Source organism: Notamacropus eugenii, chromosome 2 (assembly GCF_028372415.1).
Source record: "Notamacropus eugenii isolate mMacEug1 chromosome 2, mMacEug1.pri_v2, whole genome shotgun sequence".
In the NCBI taxonomy this organism is placed as follows: Eukaryota; Metazoa; Chordata; class Mammalia; order Diprotodontia; family Macropodidae; genus Notamacropus; species Notamacropus eugenii.
In genome coordinates, this window is record NC_092873.1 from 370,832,099 (window position 1) to 370,847,935 (window position 15,837).

Here is a 15,837-nt window from a genome sequence, read left to right on the forward strand (position 1 = left end):
CACAGGCACTGGTCAAATGTCCAGTTGGCCTTTTGAGTAAGCATAGGTCAGGATAATAGAACTGGAGCAAGAAGGAAACTTAAGGTCTGTGAACCAGATCTTCCAAGGAAACTGGAAATCTATCAGATCCAAGCCCTTATTTTCAGATGAGAAAACTGCAGCATAGAGAAACTAAGTGATTCATCCAAGGTTCTCACAGCTAGTATCTGAAGCAGGTCTTACTGACTCCAGGTCCAGTACCCTAACCGTTATACCATACTACCTTTCTGTACCATGCTGACTCTCAATGCTGTCAGGTGGTGGTGGATAAGGTCAACTATTGTCTTAAGAGCTCCAGGGCCCCAGATAAAAACTGGAGAAGGATCACATTGAGGGAGTGCAGAATAGAAAAATCCCAAGGAAGAGGGCTGAAGAAAGCAGAGGTGTGTTTCGAGAGGTCTAGAGACAGTGGCCTGACTGAGATCTGGAATACCCAATGCACAAAAGGAAGAAGATGAGATAAGAAAAAAATGAATTCAGGCCTTTATTGCCCCCCACTTACACTGTTGTAATAAAGCTTCTAAATAGTCTCCATGAGTCTAGTTTTTCCTCTTTCTAATCTACCCTCCTCACAGTTGCCCAAACAATATTTCTAAAACATAGATTCCATGACCAAATCACTCTCCTGCTCAAAAATACTCAGTGGCTCCCTATTTTCTCTAGGATAAACTACAAAATCCTTGGTCTGACATGTAAAGTCCTCCACCAAGTGGCTCCCAACAACCTTTATAGTCAGTCATATTTCACAGTATTCTCTCTTACATACTCTCCTTTCCACTCACACTGGCCTATTAGCCATTAGACATATGGGAAGTCATATCTGAGTTCAAATCAGACCTCAGACACTTCCTAGCTTGTGTTTTCCTGGGCAAATTGTTTAACCACAGTCTGCCTCAGTTATCTCAACCATACAACATTGTTGTGAGGATTAAAGGAGATAATATTTGTACTAGTGCCTAACACAGTACCTGGTACATAGTAGTCATGTAATAAATACATATTTTCTTTCTTCAAAGAGCAGCTCAGGTGCCACCTCCTAGTAGAGGCTTTTCCTTACTCCCATAACCCTTTGTTCTCTCTCTCTCTCTTTCTCTCTCTCTCTCTCTGTTTCTTTATGTGTGTCTCTCTGTCTCTCTCTCTTTTTCTTTCTCTTTCTCTCTCTGTCTCTCTGTGTCTCTCTGTCTTTGACTGTCTCTCTGCCTGTCTCTCTGTCTGTCTGTCTGTCTGTCTTAAAATTAGTTTGTAGTTACTTATCTGTGTGCATGTTACATGTGCACACACACTCCCTGGTAGAATGTAATCTTCTTGAAGGCAGGGACCGTTTTATTATTGTCTTCATATTCCTCACTGCCATGCACACTTTGTCCATAAAACAAATCAAATGTCGTTGAACTGAAATGATCTGGAAACAAATCACTCGCTATAAGGAATCTAGATCCTAAGGAGATTCCCTTTGTTTTTCCTGCCTCACCTCTCTTCTTCCTATACCTGGTCCCTGTGACTGCTGGAGAATCTAAAAGCTTCTTTGGTTTCCCTAGGTGACTCCCGGGCCAATGAACAGGCTTTGCTGGCAATCTTCCACACCCTTTTTGTACGGCAGCACAACAAGTTGGCTACAGAGCTGAAAAGGCTCAACCCCCATTGGAATGGAGAAAAAATCTACCAGGAAGCCCGGAAAATTGTGGGTGCCATCACACAGGTAGGGAAAGAGATTGCATATTCATTCACACCCACTCTACTATAGTCTTTTTTTAATTTAATTTTTATTTTCTTTAACTTTCTTTTCAATTAATAGGCGTTCATTCTCTCTCCTCATTGGGAAAAAAGAAAAAGAAAAACCCTTGGAACAAATATGTATTGCCAGTTTTGGCTCTGTCAAATACATTTCTTATTCTGAATCTTGAATTCATCACCTCCCTGTCAGGAAGTGGGTTGTATGTTTCATCACTGGTCCTCTGGAATCATAGATGGTGATTGCAACGATCAGAGTTCTTAAGTCTTTCAAAGTTGTTTGTCTTTACAGTATCTTTGTTATTGGATCCATTTTTTTCTGTTCATTCTGCTCACTTCACTCTGCATCAGTCCCTGTAAACCTTCCCAGCTTTCTCAGAAAGCAGCCTTTTTGTCAGTTCTTAGAGCACACCAGCAGTTATATTCCCTCCCCCAGCTAATAGGTGTCCCCTTAGTTTCTAGTTCTTCACCATTACAAAAAGAGTTGCTATAAACAATTTTATACACAAGTCCTTTTTCCTCTTTCTTTGTGCTCTTTGGAGTATAGACCTAGTGGTGATATCACTGGGTCAAAGGGTATGCATTTTTTGTTAACTTTTCAGGCATTGTTCCCAATTGCTTTCCAGAATGACTGCACCAATCAACAATTCCATCAGCAATGCATTATGTGTTAGTTTTCCTCTTTAGTCTCATTTTCCTGGACTGTACTTCTCTTCCTAGTTCAGCACCACATCGCTTCTTCTTCTTTTCTTGACCTCTGTTTTCCTTTTCTATCTTTCTGTCCCCTCCCTCAATCTTTTTATTTCTTCTTCACCACTGTTCTATCTCTTCTTTCACCATTTAGCATTCTAGCCCCAAATAAAATATTGGATTTGTAATATCCCAGAGTAGCCTTTGTGCTCCTATCACTCAATTTTCCCCAGTTCTGCTATTTACCTACTGTGAGACCCTTAACCTCTATGGACCTGCTTCATCCCCTCCTAAATGGGGGTGTTTCATATTTGCATTACAAATATCCCTAATTCACATTCTATCTAGAACTGGAAGCCATTCCTAAAAGCCTCAGTTGTTAGGAGGTGGGTTTATGGTTCATTACTCTAGAATGATAGTAGATCATTGCATTGATCAGAGTCCTTAAATCTTCCTGAAAGTCTTAGTTATTAGAGTTCTTTCCCTCCTCAAATTACTGTGCATGTACTTCTCTGTTTGTATGTGTGTCCACCACCAACCACCATGTGAGTTCCTTGAGAGCAGGAACTGTTTTTCAACCTGTTGGACTGGATTGCTATCTGAGGCCTCATCCAGCTCAAATATTCTCCAACTATAAGATAGAGCTAGAAATCACTGAGCTAGTGATTTCATTAGTATTGGGAATTCCTTCTAACAATACAGGTGTGCACCTTCCCTACAACTTAGTGTTTTGCCTAGAACAATGAAAAGTTAAGTGAGTTGCCCAGGAGCTCATAACTAGTATGTGTCAAAGGTAGGACCCGAACCCAGGTCTTCTTGGCTTTGGGGTTGACTCTCTATCCACTCCATCATGCTGCTTCTCTATGGTCTTATGGAAAATTCAGTCTTTTTGTCTTGTCTTCAGTAGAAATATAAAATGGTGTACCATCTCCATTTACCAATAGCACACTCTCTCTTCAGAGATAGACTGCTTAATTCACTTCATCAAAGATTTCCTCCCTTGGACCTAAAAGTCTCAGCCTTCTTTCACCTGTTCTCCTTGACCTTTTTCTCCCAGGTTATCACCTTTGAAAATTACCTACCTTTAGTGCTGGGACAGGAGTTAGAGAAGGAGATTCCCAAGTACACAGGCTACAATGAATCCGAGGATCCCCGCATTGCCAATGTCTTCACCATGGCCTATAGATTTGGTCATACTGAGGTCCCATCTATTATCTACCGACTGGACGAGCATTATGAGCCTTGGGGCTCTGAACCAGAGCTTCGCCTGAATACTCTCTTCTTCAATACCTGGAGAATTGTCAAAGATGGTAAGTGTCTCCCAGGAGGGCAGTCCCCACCACTCCCTTCACCTTTATTGCCTCTCTCTCCTACTTGCTCTAACCTTCACTAGACTGCCCACTCACTCCCAACACTAAGGGTCTCAAGGTTATCTGACTTGACTGTTTCCTTATCTACATGTCCCAGATTTCTCTGAGCACTACAGGAAGATTCAATGGGCAATGACTTCATTTAATGCTTCACAAACTACATCCCATAAAATCCAAATGATATAACACCTTTCCACAATAAAAATTCAGTGCTAGTGATGTTATTCCCCTCTAAGGTATTAAATGTGAAGTTATTTACACATTCAAAAATGAATTTTGAGGCAATTTTCAGTATGTAATCAGGCTTGCTTTGCATAGTGTGTTGAGTACTGAACTTGGAGACAGGAAAAATTGGTTCCAGATTCTGCCTCTGATATTTCCAAGCTGTGTGCCTGTAGACAAGTCCCTTTACTGCTCTGAACCTCAGTTTCCTCATCTGCAAAATAGGGATAATAATATCTATAGTAGATCTTTTGCAGGGTTGTTGTGGGGAATCAAATGTGATAATGTATATGAAGTGCTTTATACAAGACATTACTATTTGTTTCATTTCCAATTCCCTCAATCTTCCTTTCTCCCAGGGATAGTCCATAGCTGTAGACCACTACTTATGGTTTCATCAGTTGAAAGCCCTAACGGTTTCTGTATTCCATATATAATCTTTTTTTAAAGAGATGTTAACTCAAGTTCCTTCTCTGTAAAATGAGGGCATTGAATTAGAGGAAGATTAAGGGGCAGCTAGGTGGCACAATGGATGGAGTGCCACGCCTGGAGTCAGGAAAATTAATCTTTCTGAGTTTAAATCTGTCTTCAGACACTTACTAGTTGTATGACCCTGGGCAATTCACTTAACCCTGTTTGTCTCAGTTTGCTCATCTGTAAAATGAGCTGGAGAAGGAAATAGCAAATCATTCCAGTATCTCTGCCAAGAAAATCCCAAGTAGGGTTGTGAAGTGTCAGACATGACTGAAATAACTCAACAGCAACAACAAAAAGGTCCCTCTTGGATTTCACAGTCCGTGATTCTGTGATTGTGTGAGTCCTAAGACTCAGAAACACCTTTAAGAGGGAATGGAATAGAGCCCTGGCTCTCTGTTGTTCCATTATAAAGAGTCAGCCTCTATAGTCAGCCTCTTCCCTTATTGTCAAGATCAAGTCATGGGATCATGGGATCATAGATGTAGATGAAAACAAGGGACTTTGAAAGGTCTCTAGTCTAAACCTATCATTTTATAGACAAGATAACTGAGGCCCAAAGAGCGACTTGCTCACTATCCCACAGCTAATAATGGCAGTGGCAGTATCTGAACCAAGATCTTCCTATTTCTAAGGCTAACATGCTCTCTACCAGGCTGTTTTGCCTCTGGTGGTATATCTAGAATCATCCCAAGGGTTCAAAATATTTCTCCAGGACCACAGTTAAGAGTTCTTCTCCTACCCCCATGATTTTAATGACTAGGAGTTGACTCAAGACAACTAGTAACGGAGAAGGAGGTCACTTAGACTATCTGGTGGTCAAAATGATTAGAAGTCAAAATACATGTGTTCAATCCATTAGATATGATCACCAAGTCAAAGTAAAGATCTTGTCTTCTCCCTACTCAGATTGCTTTTTGGTGGCTTGTTTTCCCTTTGAGCCTACAGTGTCTTAAGGTTCATGTCGCTGGCTATTTCATTACAGGTGGAATTGACCCCTTTGTCCGTGGCCTGTTGGCCAAGCCCTCCAAGATGTTGCAGCAAAATAAAATAATAAGCAGTGAGTTGCGAGACAAGCTTTTCCAGCCAACTCACAAGATCCATGGATTTGACTTGGCCTCCATTAACTTGCAGAGAGGGCGGGACCATGGATTGCCAGGTAAGACAGGCCTGGATGCAGAACCTTTAACCAGGCAACCCTCTGCTTTTATATAGAGCTCCTGAAGTTTCCTTATACCAAGTTCAGCATTGGGAATTTAGATCATACTAAAATTGCAGAGGGCTACAGTTCTTAAGGGTCACTTTCCCCATTTCACAAATGGAGCATCTTGGGTAATTCCCTAGACCAATCTGGGTCTCAGTTTCCTAATCTATAAAATGAAACCAGATTATTGTTGTTTTTTAATTTATGTAATAAAACAAGCATTTCCATAGCACAGTACAATTTAAAAAGATGATTGCACATGAAACCACAAATTCACTATGTACAACGTGATATTCCTTTTAAATAAGCACCAAAGTTTTGGTGTAAATTTCCTTTTTCCTCCCCTTTTTTTCTCTCCCCTCTCCCACCTCAGAGATGGTTACCATTAGACACAAATAGGTAAGTATATATATATAATATGATATATATGTAATATATATATACATATATATAAATGTGTGTATGTATGTGTATGTATGTGTGTATGTAATATTATTCTATATATTCTTCTATGTATAAATTCTTTCTTTGAATGCAGATAGCATCTTCTTATGTCCATTTTAGTTAATTTGTATATTTATAATAGTCAGAGTGACTTAATCACTCAAAGTCATTCTTAAAACAATATTTCTGACCAGATTAGATTAGATGAATACAGTTTCTTCAAGCTCTAAGATCCTTTGATGTTTTACCCCTCTCTGGTGCCCAGCTATGTATTTTTTAAAGGTCTAGCTTTGACCGAAGCAGGGATAAATTATGACCTTAAGCTGCAGAGAAAGTGCCAGTCAGCATTGGTAAAGGGAGTTTCCTCACCTGAGAATTTCAAAAGTTAACTAAAATATTAGTGGTTAAGTGACTTGCCCAGGGCCACATAGCTACTATGTGTCAGAACTAAAATTTGAACATGGGTTTTCCTGGCTTTAAGGCCACTATTCCACTTACTACATCAGAGCTGCTTCTTATAAACAAATTCTATATAACAAGAAAAATAGTAACTGTTATTGTCTGGGAGTACTAATAAGAAATAAAATTAAAAGTGTTAAAAAAATGATTGAGAGAAATGGGAAAGGAGCTCAAGAAAGGAGGGGGGGACGGCTGAGGAGGTAGGAAAAGCTTATTTCTGCTGCTCTGGCCTCAGGCACTTACTGTGTGACCCTAGGCAAGTCATTTAACCCTGTTTATCTAAGTTTCCTTATCTGTAAAATGAGTTGGGGAAGGAAATGGCAAACCACTTCAGTATCTCTGGGAAGAAAACTCCAAATGGAGTTGCGAAGAGTCAGACCTGAGTGAAACTACTGAACAAGACATTCTTATTCTGGATAGCACATTAATCAGGAACATGTGTGCAGAGCCATAACTAGGATAGGTAACTAAGACTCTGTCCCAGGGTATCAAAGTTTGAAAACTAACAGCACTTACAATCAATCAATAAACTTTTGTTAAGTGCCTCCTATGTGCCAAGTACCCAGCAGTTAGCTATTGCAGTAATCCATGTATGAGATGATAAGGTCCTGCTCTATCTAGAGTAGGGGGTAGTGTCAGAACAGAGAAGGGAGCATTTATGAGAGAAGTTACAAAGGTAAAAGCAACAGACCTTGGCAACAGATGGACTATTGTTGGATGAAAAATAGTGAAGAATTCAGGATGACTCCTAAGCTTTGAGTCTGGGGGATTGAAGGGATGGTGATGCCCTTCTTTAGCCACTAGAAACAACAGGGGTTAGTGCCTAGTTAGCAAAAATAAAGAATTGAAATAAATTATTACTCTGTTTGGGGGTGGGAGAAGACAGTGGGGTTAGGTATCTTACACAAAGTCAGCTAAGTAAGTATTTGAGGCTAGATTTGAACTCAGGTCCTCCTGACTCCAAGGCTAGTGCTCTATCCTCTGTGCTATCTAGCTGCCCTATTATTACTCTATGTAATCAACTCCACTGGCTCCTTCTTTCATCTCCAAGATCAAAGATAAAGTACTCTTTATATCTGACCCTTAAAACCCTTCACTTTCTGGTCCCTTCCTACCTTTCCTGTTTTCTTAAACTATATTCTCCTCCACATACCCTGTAATCTAGAAACCCCCAACGTCTTACTGTCCCTTGAACATAAGATTCCGTCTCCCAATTCCATGCATTTTCACTGGCTTCCCTCTGTCTGGAATTTTCTCTTTTCTTACATCTGCCTGCTGGCTTCCTTCAAGATTGAGCCCAAATCCAAGCCAGAGGCTATTCATAATCTTCCTCACTGTTCTGAGAGTACTCCACATCAACTTCATCTCTACTTCATATGCACATAGTTGCTTGTATGCCACCTCCCCTATTAGAATGTAAGTTCCTTTGAGGTCCAAGATCATGTTTTTGCCTTTCTTTCCATCTCCAGTGCTTAGCACAGTGTCTGACCCACAGTAAGAACTTAATAAATGCTTGTCGATTGATTGACTGTCTCTACTGTCCCCCTAACCCATTCCCCAGGGTACAACGCCTGGAGACGCTTCTGTGGCCTCTCACAGCCTAAGACAGTAGAAGAATTCAGTGTCGTACTGGGAAACAACCAGAAGCTGGCTCAAAAGTTCATGGATCTGTATGGGACCTTAGACAACATTGATCTGTGGATCGGAGCCATTGCTGAGCCATTTGTGCCAGGGGGCAGAGTTGGACCCCTCCTCAGCTGTCTGCTGGGGAAGCAATTCAGACAGATCAGAGATGGAGACAGGTGAGTGTCCTCAAGCTAAAAGCATGAGATGGAAGGAATGGGAAAAGTGATATTGACAGTAGCAAGGGACATCATAGAATAGCAGAAAGAAAACAGAACTAGAAGTCCCAAGAGCTGGGTTTGAGTACTAGGACAAGTCTTGGACAAGTGTCTTGCCTTCTCTGGGTCTCAATTTCCTCTTCTGTAAATTATGGGATTTGAATTCTGAGGCTTTTTCCAGCTTCAACATTCTATGATTCTATGTCTTCTTGGCATAGTCATTCCTTCTTTTTCATTTTTATTCCCCTTGGTGACAGACTTTTGCATCCCATAGTATGGAGAAAGGAGAGAACCTAGTAAGGGAAAGATATTCCCAGACTAGCTTCAAAATTAAGAATTGTCTCTATCCCTTTCTGTCCCTTAAGGGTTGTAACTATCCCTCTCTGCCCCATCCTCAAGAAACACACACACACACACACACACACACACACACATATCATTCCTTGTCAAGGAAGAATCTGTCAGTCTTTCACTTAAGACCCATTATTAACACCTTACCTTTATACAACAGCCTTCTGGTTTCCAAACTAGCACCTACCCAAGTACATGGGTCCATTGGCAAGTGGGTGTTTCTGAGGTTGAGTGAATTATAGTCCATAAGTATAAACAACAGGCAAGTTTGAGGACCATGATCCAAGTCTTTCAAATCCTTGAAGGGCTGTATATAGAAGAGAGATTACTCTGTATTTGTTTGTTATAAAAGGGAGCACCAAGGAAACAGAAAGTTGCAAAGAGGCAAATATTAAGTTGATATTCAACATCCCAAAGTGAAATGGGTTTCCTTGGCAAGTAGTGGGTTCATGCTCTCTGAGGGTTTTCAAAGCAGAAGCTCAATGATCACTGGTTGGTTGTGTTGTAGAGAGAATTGCTGTTCAGAAACAAGTTGGGCTAGGTCATCTTTAAGGCCTCTGGCTGGTCAGAGGCTCTGCGAATTCTTTTTGGTCCTGGGAAGGATAGGGGGAGTGTCATTTGAAGACCTTTTTTTCTCCCCTGTAGGTTCTTTTGGGAGAAACCTGGAGTGTTCACCCCAGAACAGCGAGCAGCCCTGAAAAAAGTCACCTTTTCTCTTGTGGTCTGTGATAACACCCACATCACAGAAGTTCCCATCAATGCATTCAAGGCCAACAAATACCCTCAAGACTTTGTGAACTGCTCAGACATTGAAAAGCTGGACCTTTCCCCCTGGATCTCTAGGAAGCAGTAAGGCAACACCAACAATGAGACATCAATCTTCTCACCTTCATCAAGTACCATTAAGGAGGTACCCCACCCTGTCCATGGTACTATTTCAGGGAAGTTAAACCAGATTCTTTTGACTGACAGTGGAGATCCTGCACAATCCAGCCCTAAACTACCTTTCCAATCTTTCCTTCCAGTATTCCCAAAATGGTGGCTCTTATCCAGCTAAACTGGTTGACCCTGTTGATGGAATGTACCTAACACTTCCTGTCCCTGTCCCCAAGCCTGTGCTCATCGTGCTCCCTCCTGTCTTTTCTACCTATCAAAATTCTGTCCTTCAAAGTCCAACCCAAGTCTATTTCCTCCTGAAGCTTTTCCTGGCACTGCTAATTAGTAATGATCAAAACTTCTCTTTAGTCATCTTTTCCTTTAATTGCTTGGGCATCTTTTTGTACTTTTCTTATCTCCTTGGAAAGACCAGGCACTCTTTTAGATCAGAGAAAGGAGTCAAATTCATCCTTGCATAGTAGTTGCTTCAAAAATATTTCTTGATTGATAGACTGATTGAAGTTGTAATTTCAACAGTGCAATTATAAATTTAATAAAGAGTGAAATCTTCACAGGCCAGGAATATTTTGTATTCAGAAGAACCCAAGAATTTCCAGAGAAGGATGGTGCATTCATACATTGTCCAAAACAGTCACTGGACTGGTTGTTTTTGTTAACTTCTTTTTTCTCATTAACTAGGGAAAATTCAGTTTGGAGAACTTGGGAAATGGTTAGGCTTATGAAGAAATGACAGTGGTGTTCAGACAAAAGCATTAATTAAGGTTATTTTTAAAAAGAAGAACCCAGGGACACAGGGAACAATCATAGCTAGGGTTTATATACCACTTTGAGTTTCAGAGTGTGCTTTGCATGTATCATCTCATTTGATCCTTACAATCCCACAGGATAAAATTAGTTCCCTCATTTTACAGATGAAGAAACTGAGGCTGGGAGATGTTAAGTGCCTTGTTCACAGTCACCCATCTAGTAAAGGTTTAAGATGGAATCTGAAATCAGGTCTTCCTGATTCCAAGTCCAGAGCTCTACTGATAGACAAGGCTCAGGGTCTCTGACTAGTGAGAATTGGACAGAGTAACACTTTAGAGGTAAGCTGCTCTTGATGAACCTAAAGCAGGGGGTTTTAAGTTTGGGGGTATCATAGACTCTGTTTGCAGTCTGATGAAGCCTATGGATCGCTTCTTAGAAAAATGTTTTAAATGAATAAAATAAAATCCATAGGATTACAAAAAAAGTAGCACAGTAGATAGAATGCTGGATCTGATTTAAAATCTGACCTCAGACACCAGCCATGTGACACTGGGCAAGTTAGATTCTGTTTGCCTCAGTTTTCTCATCTGTAAAATGAGCTGGAGAAGAAAATGACAAAATTACTCCAGTATCTTTGCCAAGAAAACCCCAAACAGGGTTATGAAAAGTTGGACAAGACTGAACAGCAAAAGTATTATGAAGGAAACTAAATGTTAGTGATAGCAATTTTTTCTAATCCAAGTTCACAGACCCCTTGAAATCTAGTCAAAGATCTGTGAATACTGGGCAAGAGAAGCCTGTGGGACAGTAAGAACCCCTGCCCTGAGGCCCGAATGAATGCCTTAACCAGTGCCAGCTCAGCTCCACAACCCAAAATGCCACCTGCTTCCCCTTCCCCTCTTCCCATTTAGAATTAGAGAACATGTCACTGAATAGAGAGGGAAAAAAACCAAATTGGGGTGAATCAGCACTATTATTCCTTCTTCTTAGGCTGTGAGAATCTTTGGAAGGACCTTGAGGAAGGAAGGATCATTAGATTTACCCTGTCTGGGGGACTATACTGCCTCTTCCCATGATCTGTAAAGCATTGCATTTGAAAATCATAAACACTCTATTTACTGCTTACATATACGAAAACTACAGAGCTTTGGAAGCTGAATTTCTCTCCCACAAAGTCCATGTAGGTAAGGAGAAAGGAGGGAGTCCAGTAGCCAGACAAGTAAAGCTAGAACATGGGTCCAGACCTTGGAAAGCAAAGCTGGGACTGAAAGAAATCAGACTTTGGAAGAATAAACAAGCTAATACTTATATTTTTTCCCTGTCACATCCCTAACCCAATCTATCGTACAAGGCCTCACAAGGGCTGGAGGCTGACACCACCTACTCTGAGTCACTGGTGACTGGAGAGGACACATTTTTACTTCCATGGAAATGCTCTGAACAGCTCCAGTAGGCTGATCTAACACAGGAATGATGTTTTCCCCAAGTGTGGGGACTTGTCCCCTGTCCAATCTACATCCTTCCCTGTCACCATGAACATGCTTAGGGAACGCAGCTCTAAATATACCTTGTGCTCTTCTCAAAGCAACCCTGTAAGGTGAGTTGTATGAGTGTTAGTACCCATTTTTTTTAGGCAAGGAAACTGAAGCACAAATTTGAAGCAACTTTCCCAAGGTCCCATAGCTAGTTACTCTTGAGAGGCAGGATTTAAATCCATGTCTTCTGATTCTAAGTCAGTCAGTCAAGAAGCATTTATTAAACACTTACTCTGTGCCAGACTGGGTGCTTTTCCTTTCTTTTCTTTCTCCGTTAAAAGATACTTTTCTGACCTGTATATACTGATGCAAAATAAAATGAGAAGAACCAGGAAAACATTGTGCATAGTAACAGTGATATTATATGATGATTAACTATGAATGACTTAGCTCTTCTAAGCAACACAATGGTCCAAGACAATTTCAAAGGATTCTGGATGGAAAATACTATCCACATCCCGATAAAAGACTGATGAATGTAGATCAAAGCATACTTTTTCCACTTTATTTTTGTGTATGTGTTTTCCCTTTTGTCCTGTTTCTTCTTTCACTTCAATATGGAAATATGTTTTACATGATTGCACATAAATAACCTATATCAAATTGCTTACCATTTTAGAAAGAGGGGAGGGGCGGGAAGGAGGGAGAAACATTTGGTACTCAAAATCTTGTAAAAATAAATGCTAAAAATTGAATTTACATATAATTGGGGGGAAATAAAATACTGTTTTTAAAAGATACTTTTTTTTTTTTGCAAAACAATCGTTTCCCAAAATACTCCTGAACCTTCTCTTGAAACAAAGAACAAACAAAATTGACCAACAACCACCTCTGACGATGCATGCAACATCCTTTGCCTGTAGCATCCTACTGCCTGAAATCTACCAAGAAAAGGGATGTGTATGAAGTTCATCCTCCATTCTTATGGATCAGAGGACATCTTGAATGACACATTTTTACCAGATATATTTGAAACAAATATTTTTGCCAATTTCCAGTTACTCTTCTTGAGCTAGCCATATTGATGTTGTTGCTGAGTTCTCCCCACGTCTTTTAATTTTACATAATTTAAATTGTCTGTTTTGTTTTATATTATCTGCTCTTTCCTTGCTTAGATAATTATTTTTCATCTAACCATAGGTATGAAATTTAGTTTCTTCTATGTTCTTTTAATTTTTTTATGATGTGACCTTTTATATTTTGTTGATGTTTCCTCAAATACCCTAACTTTACAGTTCCTTAATCTCCTCAACTCCTACAACTTACTCCTCCACTCTAACTAGCTGCACACAAGGGATAATCGCACTTTCACTCTTGCTATCTCCCACAATTGTTCCAATTCTCTGAGCAAGAATTGTGAAATTCTTCTGTCCTATCATAACCTCTCCTTATTCACCTCTCCTTATTTTCTACTTCTCCTTATTCTTTCTGTTTGGTTGTTCTTCAGTAATGTCTGACTCTTCATGACCCCATTTGGGGTTTTCTTGGCAAATATACTGGAATATTTTGCCATTTCCTCCTCTGGCTTATTTAACAGATGAGGAAACTAAGACCAACAGGGTTAAGTGACTTGCCCAGTGTCACACAGGTAGGAAGTGTCTGAGGCCAGATTTGAACTCAGGAAGATTCGTGTTCTTCCAGGCATGGTGTTCTATCCACCGTGCCACCCAGTTGACCCAACTATGTTATTCACCTACTCAATAAACTTTGGTGGCTGACTATTACCTCTAGGAGCACATGCAAACTCCTGCCTGGTATTTAAACTCCTTTACAACATGGACCCAACCTATCTTTCCAGTTTTATTACATATTACTTCACTTCACAAACACTGTGATCCAACCAAACTTTTCTTCTTGCTTTTCCTTATGGACAACACTTCACCTCCAGTCTCTGTGACTTCACAGCAATTGGCCTTTATGCCTAGAATCACATTTCCTCCTTACCTCAGGAAGTCTCTGAATTCCTTCAAGATTCAATTCAGTACCACATCACACCTATAAGATTGGCAAACATGACAGAACAAGAAAATGATAAATGCTGGAGAGGATGTGGGAGAGTTGGAACACTAATTCATTGTTGGTGGAGCTGCGAGGGCATCCAACCATTCTGGAGAGCAATTTGGAACTATGCCCAAAGGGCTACAAAAATGTGCATACCCTTTGACCCAGCAATATCGCTACTAGGACTGTATCTCCAAGAGATCATAAAAATGGGAAAGGGTCCCACATGTACAAAAATATTTATAGCAGCACTCTTGGTAGTTGCCAAAAACTGGAAGTCAAGGGGATGTCCATCAATTGGGGAATGGCTGAATAAATTATGGTATATGAATGTAATGGAGTACTATTGTGCCATAAGAAATGATGAACAAGAAGACTTCAGAGAGGCCTGGAAGGACTTATATGACCTGATGCTGAGTGAAAGGAGCAGAACCAGGAGAACTTTGTGCACAGCAACGACCACAGTGTGCGAGAGTTTTTTCTGGTAGACTTGGAATTTCGTAATAACGCAAGAACTTCTTAAAAAAAAAAAAATCCCAATGGTGGTTCTCTAAGGCAAAATGCCTTCCACACACAGAGAAAGAAATATGGAAGTCATTAGCAGAATGTAGCAGATCATGTTTGTGTATGTGTATGATTTTGTGTATCATGTTTTGATTTGTTATATGATTTCTTCCATTTATTTTAGTCCGACTACATAGCATGACTATAGTGAAAATGTACTCAATAGGAAAGTATATGTAGAACCTATACAGAATTGTATGCAGTCGTGGGGAGGGAGGGGGGTAGTGGGGGGTAGGTGTGGGGGGGCATAAAATCTCAATTGTATGGCAGTGATTGTTAAACACTAAAAAATAATAAAAAAAAGAAAAAAGAAAAAAAAAGATTCAATTCAAGAGTTACCTTCAACACACAGCCTTTCCTTACCCCCTAGTCACTAGTGCCTTCCCCTTTTCTCCCCCCCAAAAATAATCTTGTATCTCTTTTGTAAATACCTATTTATGTACCTATTTTCTACCCTAGCTAGCACCTCAGTGACAGGAGCAGTTTTACTTTTGTCTCTGTATCCTTAGAACATAGTACAATGTTTGTCATATGGTAGGACTCTCACTTAAGCAATTGGAAAGATGGTTCCTTGAGTTCAAAAAACTGAAAATTGACGATGAGACTTGATCAGTTTATCTTACCCATTTGAATTCCTTCCTCTGATGATAAAGGCCTCAAACAAATGATTACATGTTATCTGCACCAGGGAAGGGGCAAAGTAACTCCCTTACAAGATTTACATGTCCAAAACAAAGCAATTGGCTAAATAGGCTTCTGTGTCCAACTACAGTTTGCAGGAGTGGAAATGGGAGTGAGATGTTGTAGTACCCCAAATTCATATCCACATTGGACTGATGGTATGGCAGTCCCAAAGATGCCTTCACAGAGTTCTCTTTTTGTATACACAAAGCTTCATGCTGATATGTGTTAGAGATGTTCCCTCTTTCTCAGGGATTCCAAGATGGTGGTGGGTGGAGCAAAGTGTTATCGGTTATCACAACTTCCAGATCAAAGTTTTGGGATCTTTACATATAGTAACTAGTTGAAAAGGATAAGAACTAAAGAGTGAAATGTTTCCTGATTTACCTAGGGTTTGTTAACAAGGAAGTCACAGAGGGTCTTATCTACGATTTTAGGTAAAATGGGACCAACTGGGCCTAGGTGGACACTTTATCTACAAAGTTATTGAAAAGAATTTAGTTTAGTTTAGTTATAGGGGTGAAAGTAAAAGGCTAGGAACAAGTAATACTTAACAGGATACATGCCAATTATCCAATCGGTTCCAA

At 40.1% G+C, this 15,837-nt stretch overlaps 1 protein-coding gene across 1 annotated transcript in view; it reads left to right on the forward strand.

Moving 5' to 3' along the window:
* LPO (lactoperoxidase) overlaps positions 1–14,579 on the forward strand; it is a 39,601-nt gene extending 25,022 nt beyond the window's left edge. Inside the window, exons 9-13 of the mRNA XM_072646830.1 lie at positions 1,578–1,738; positions 3,518–3,770; positions 5,512–5,685; positions 8,195–8,435; positions 9,471–14,579. Of these exons, the coding sequence (XP_072502931.1) occupies positions 1,578–1,738; positions 3,518–3,770; positions 5,512–5,685; positions 8,195–8,435; positions 9,471–9,678 (1,037 nt within the window). The 3' untranslated portion in view covers positions 9,679–14,579. The remainder of the gene's footprint in view (positions 1–1,577; positions 1,739–3,517; positions 3,771–5,511; positions 5,686–8,194; positions 8,436–9,470) is intronic.
* Positions 14,580–15,837: the final 1,258 nt, after the last annotated feature.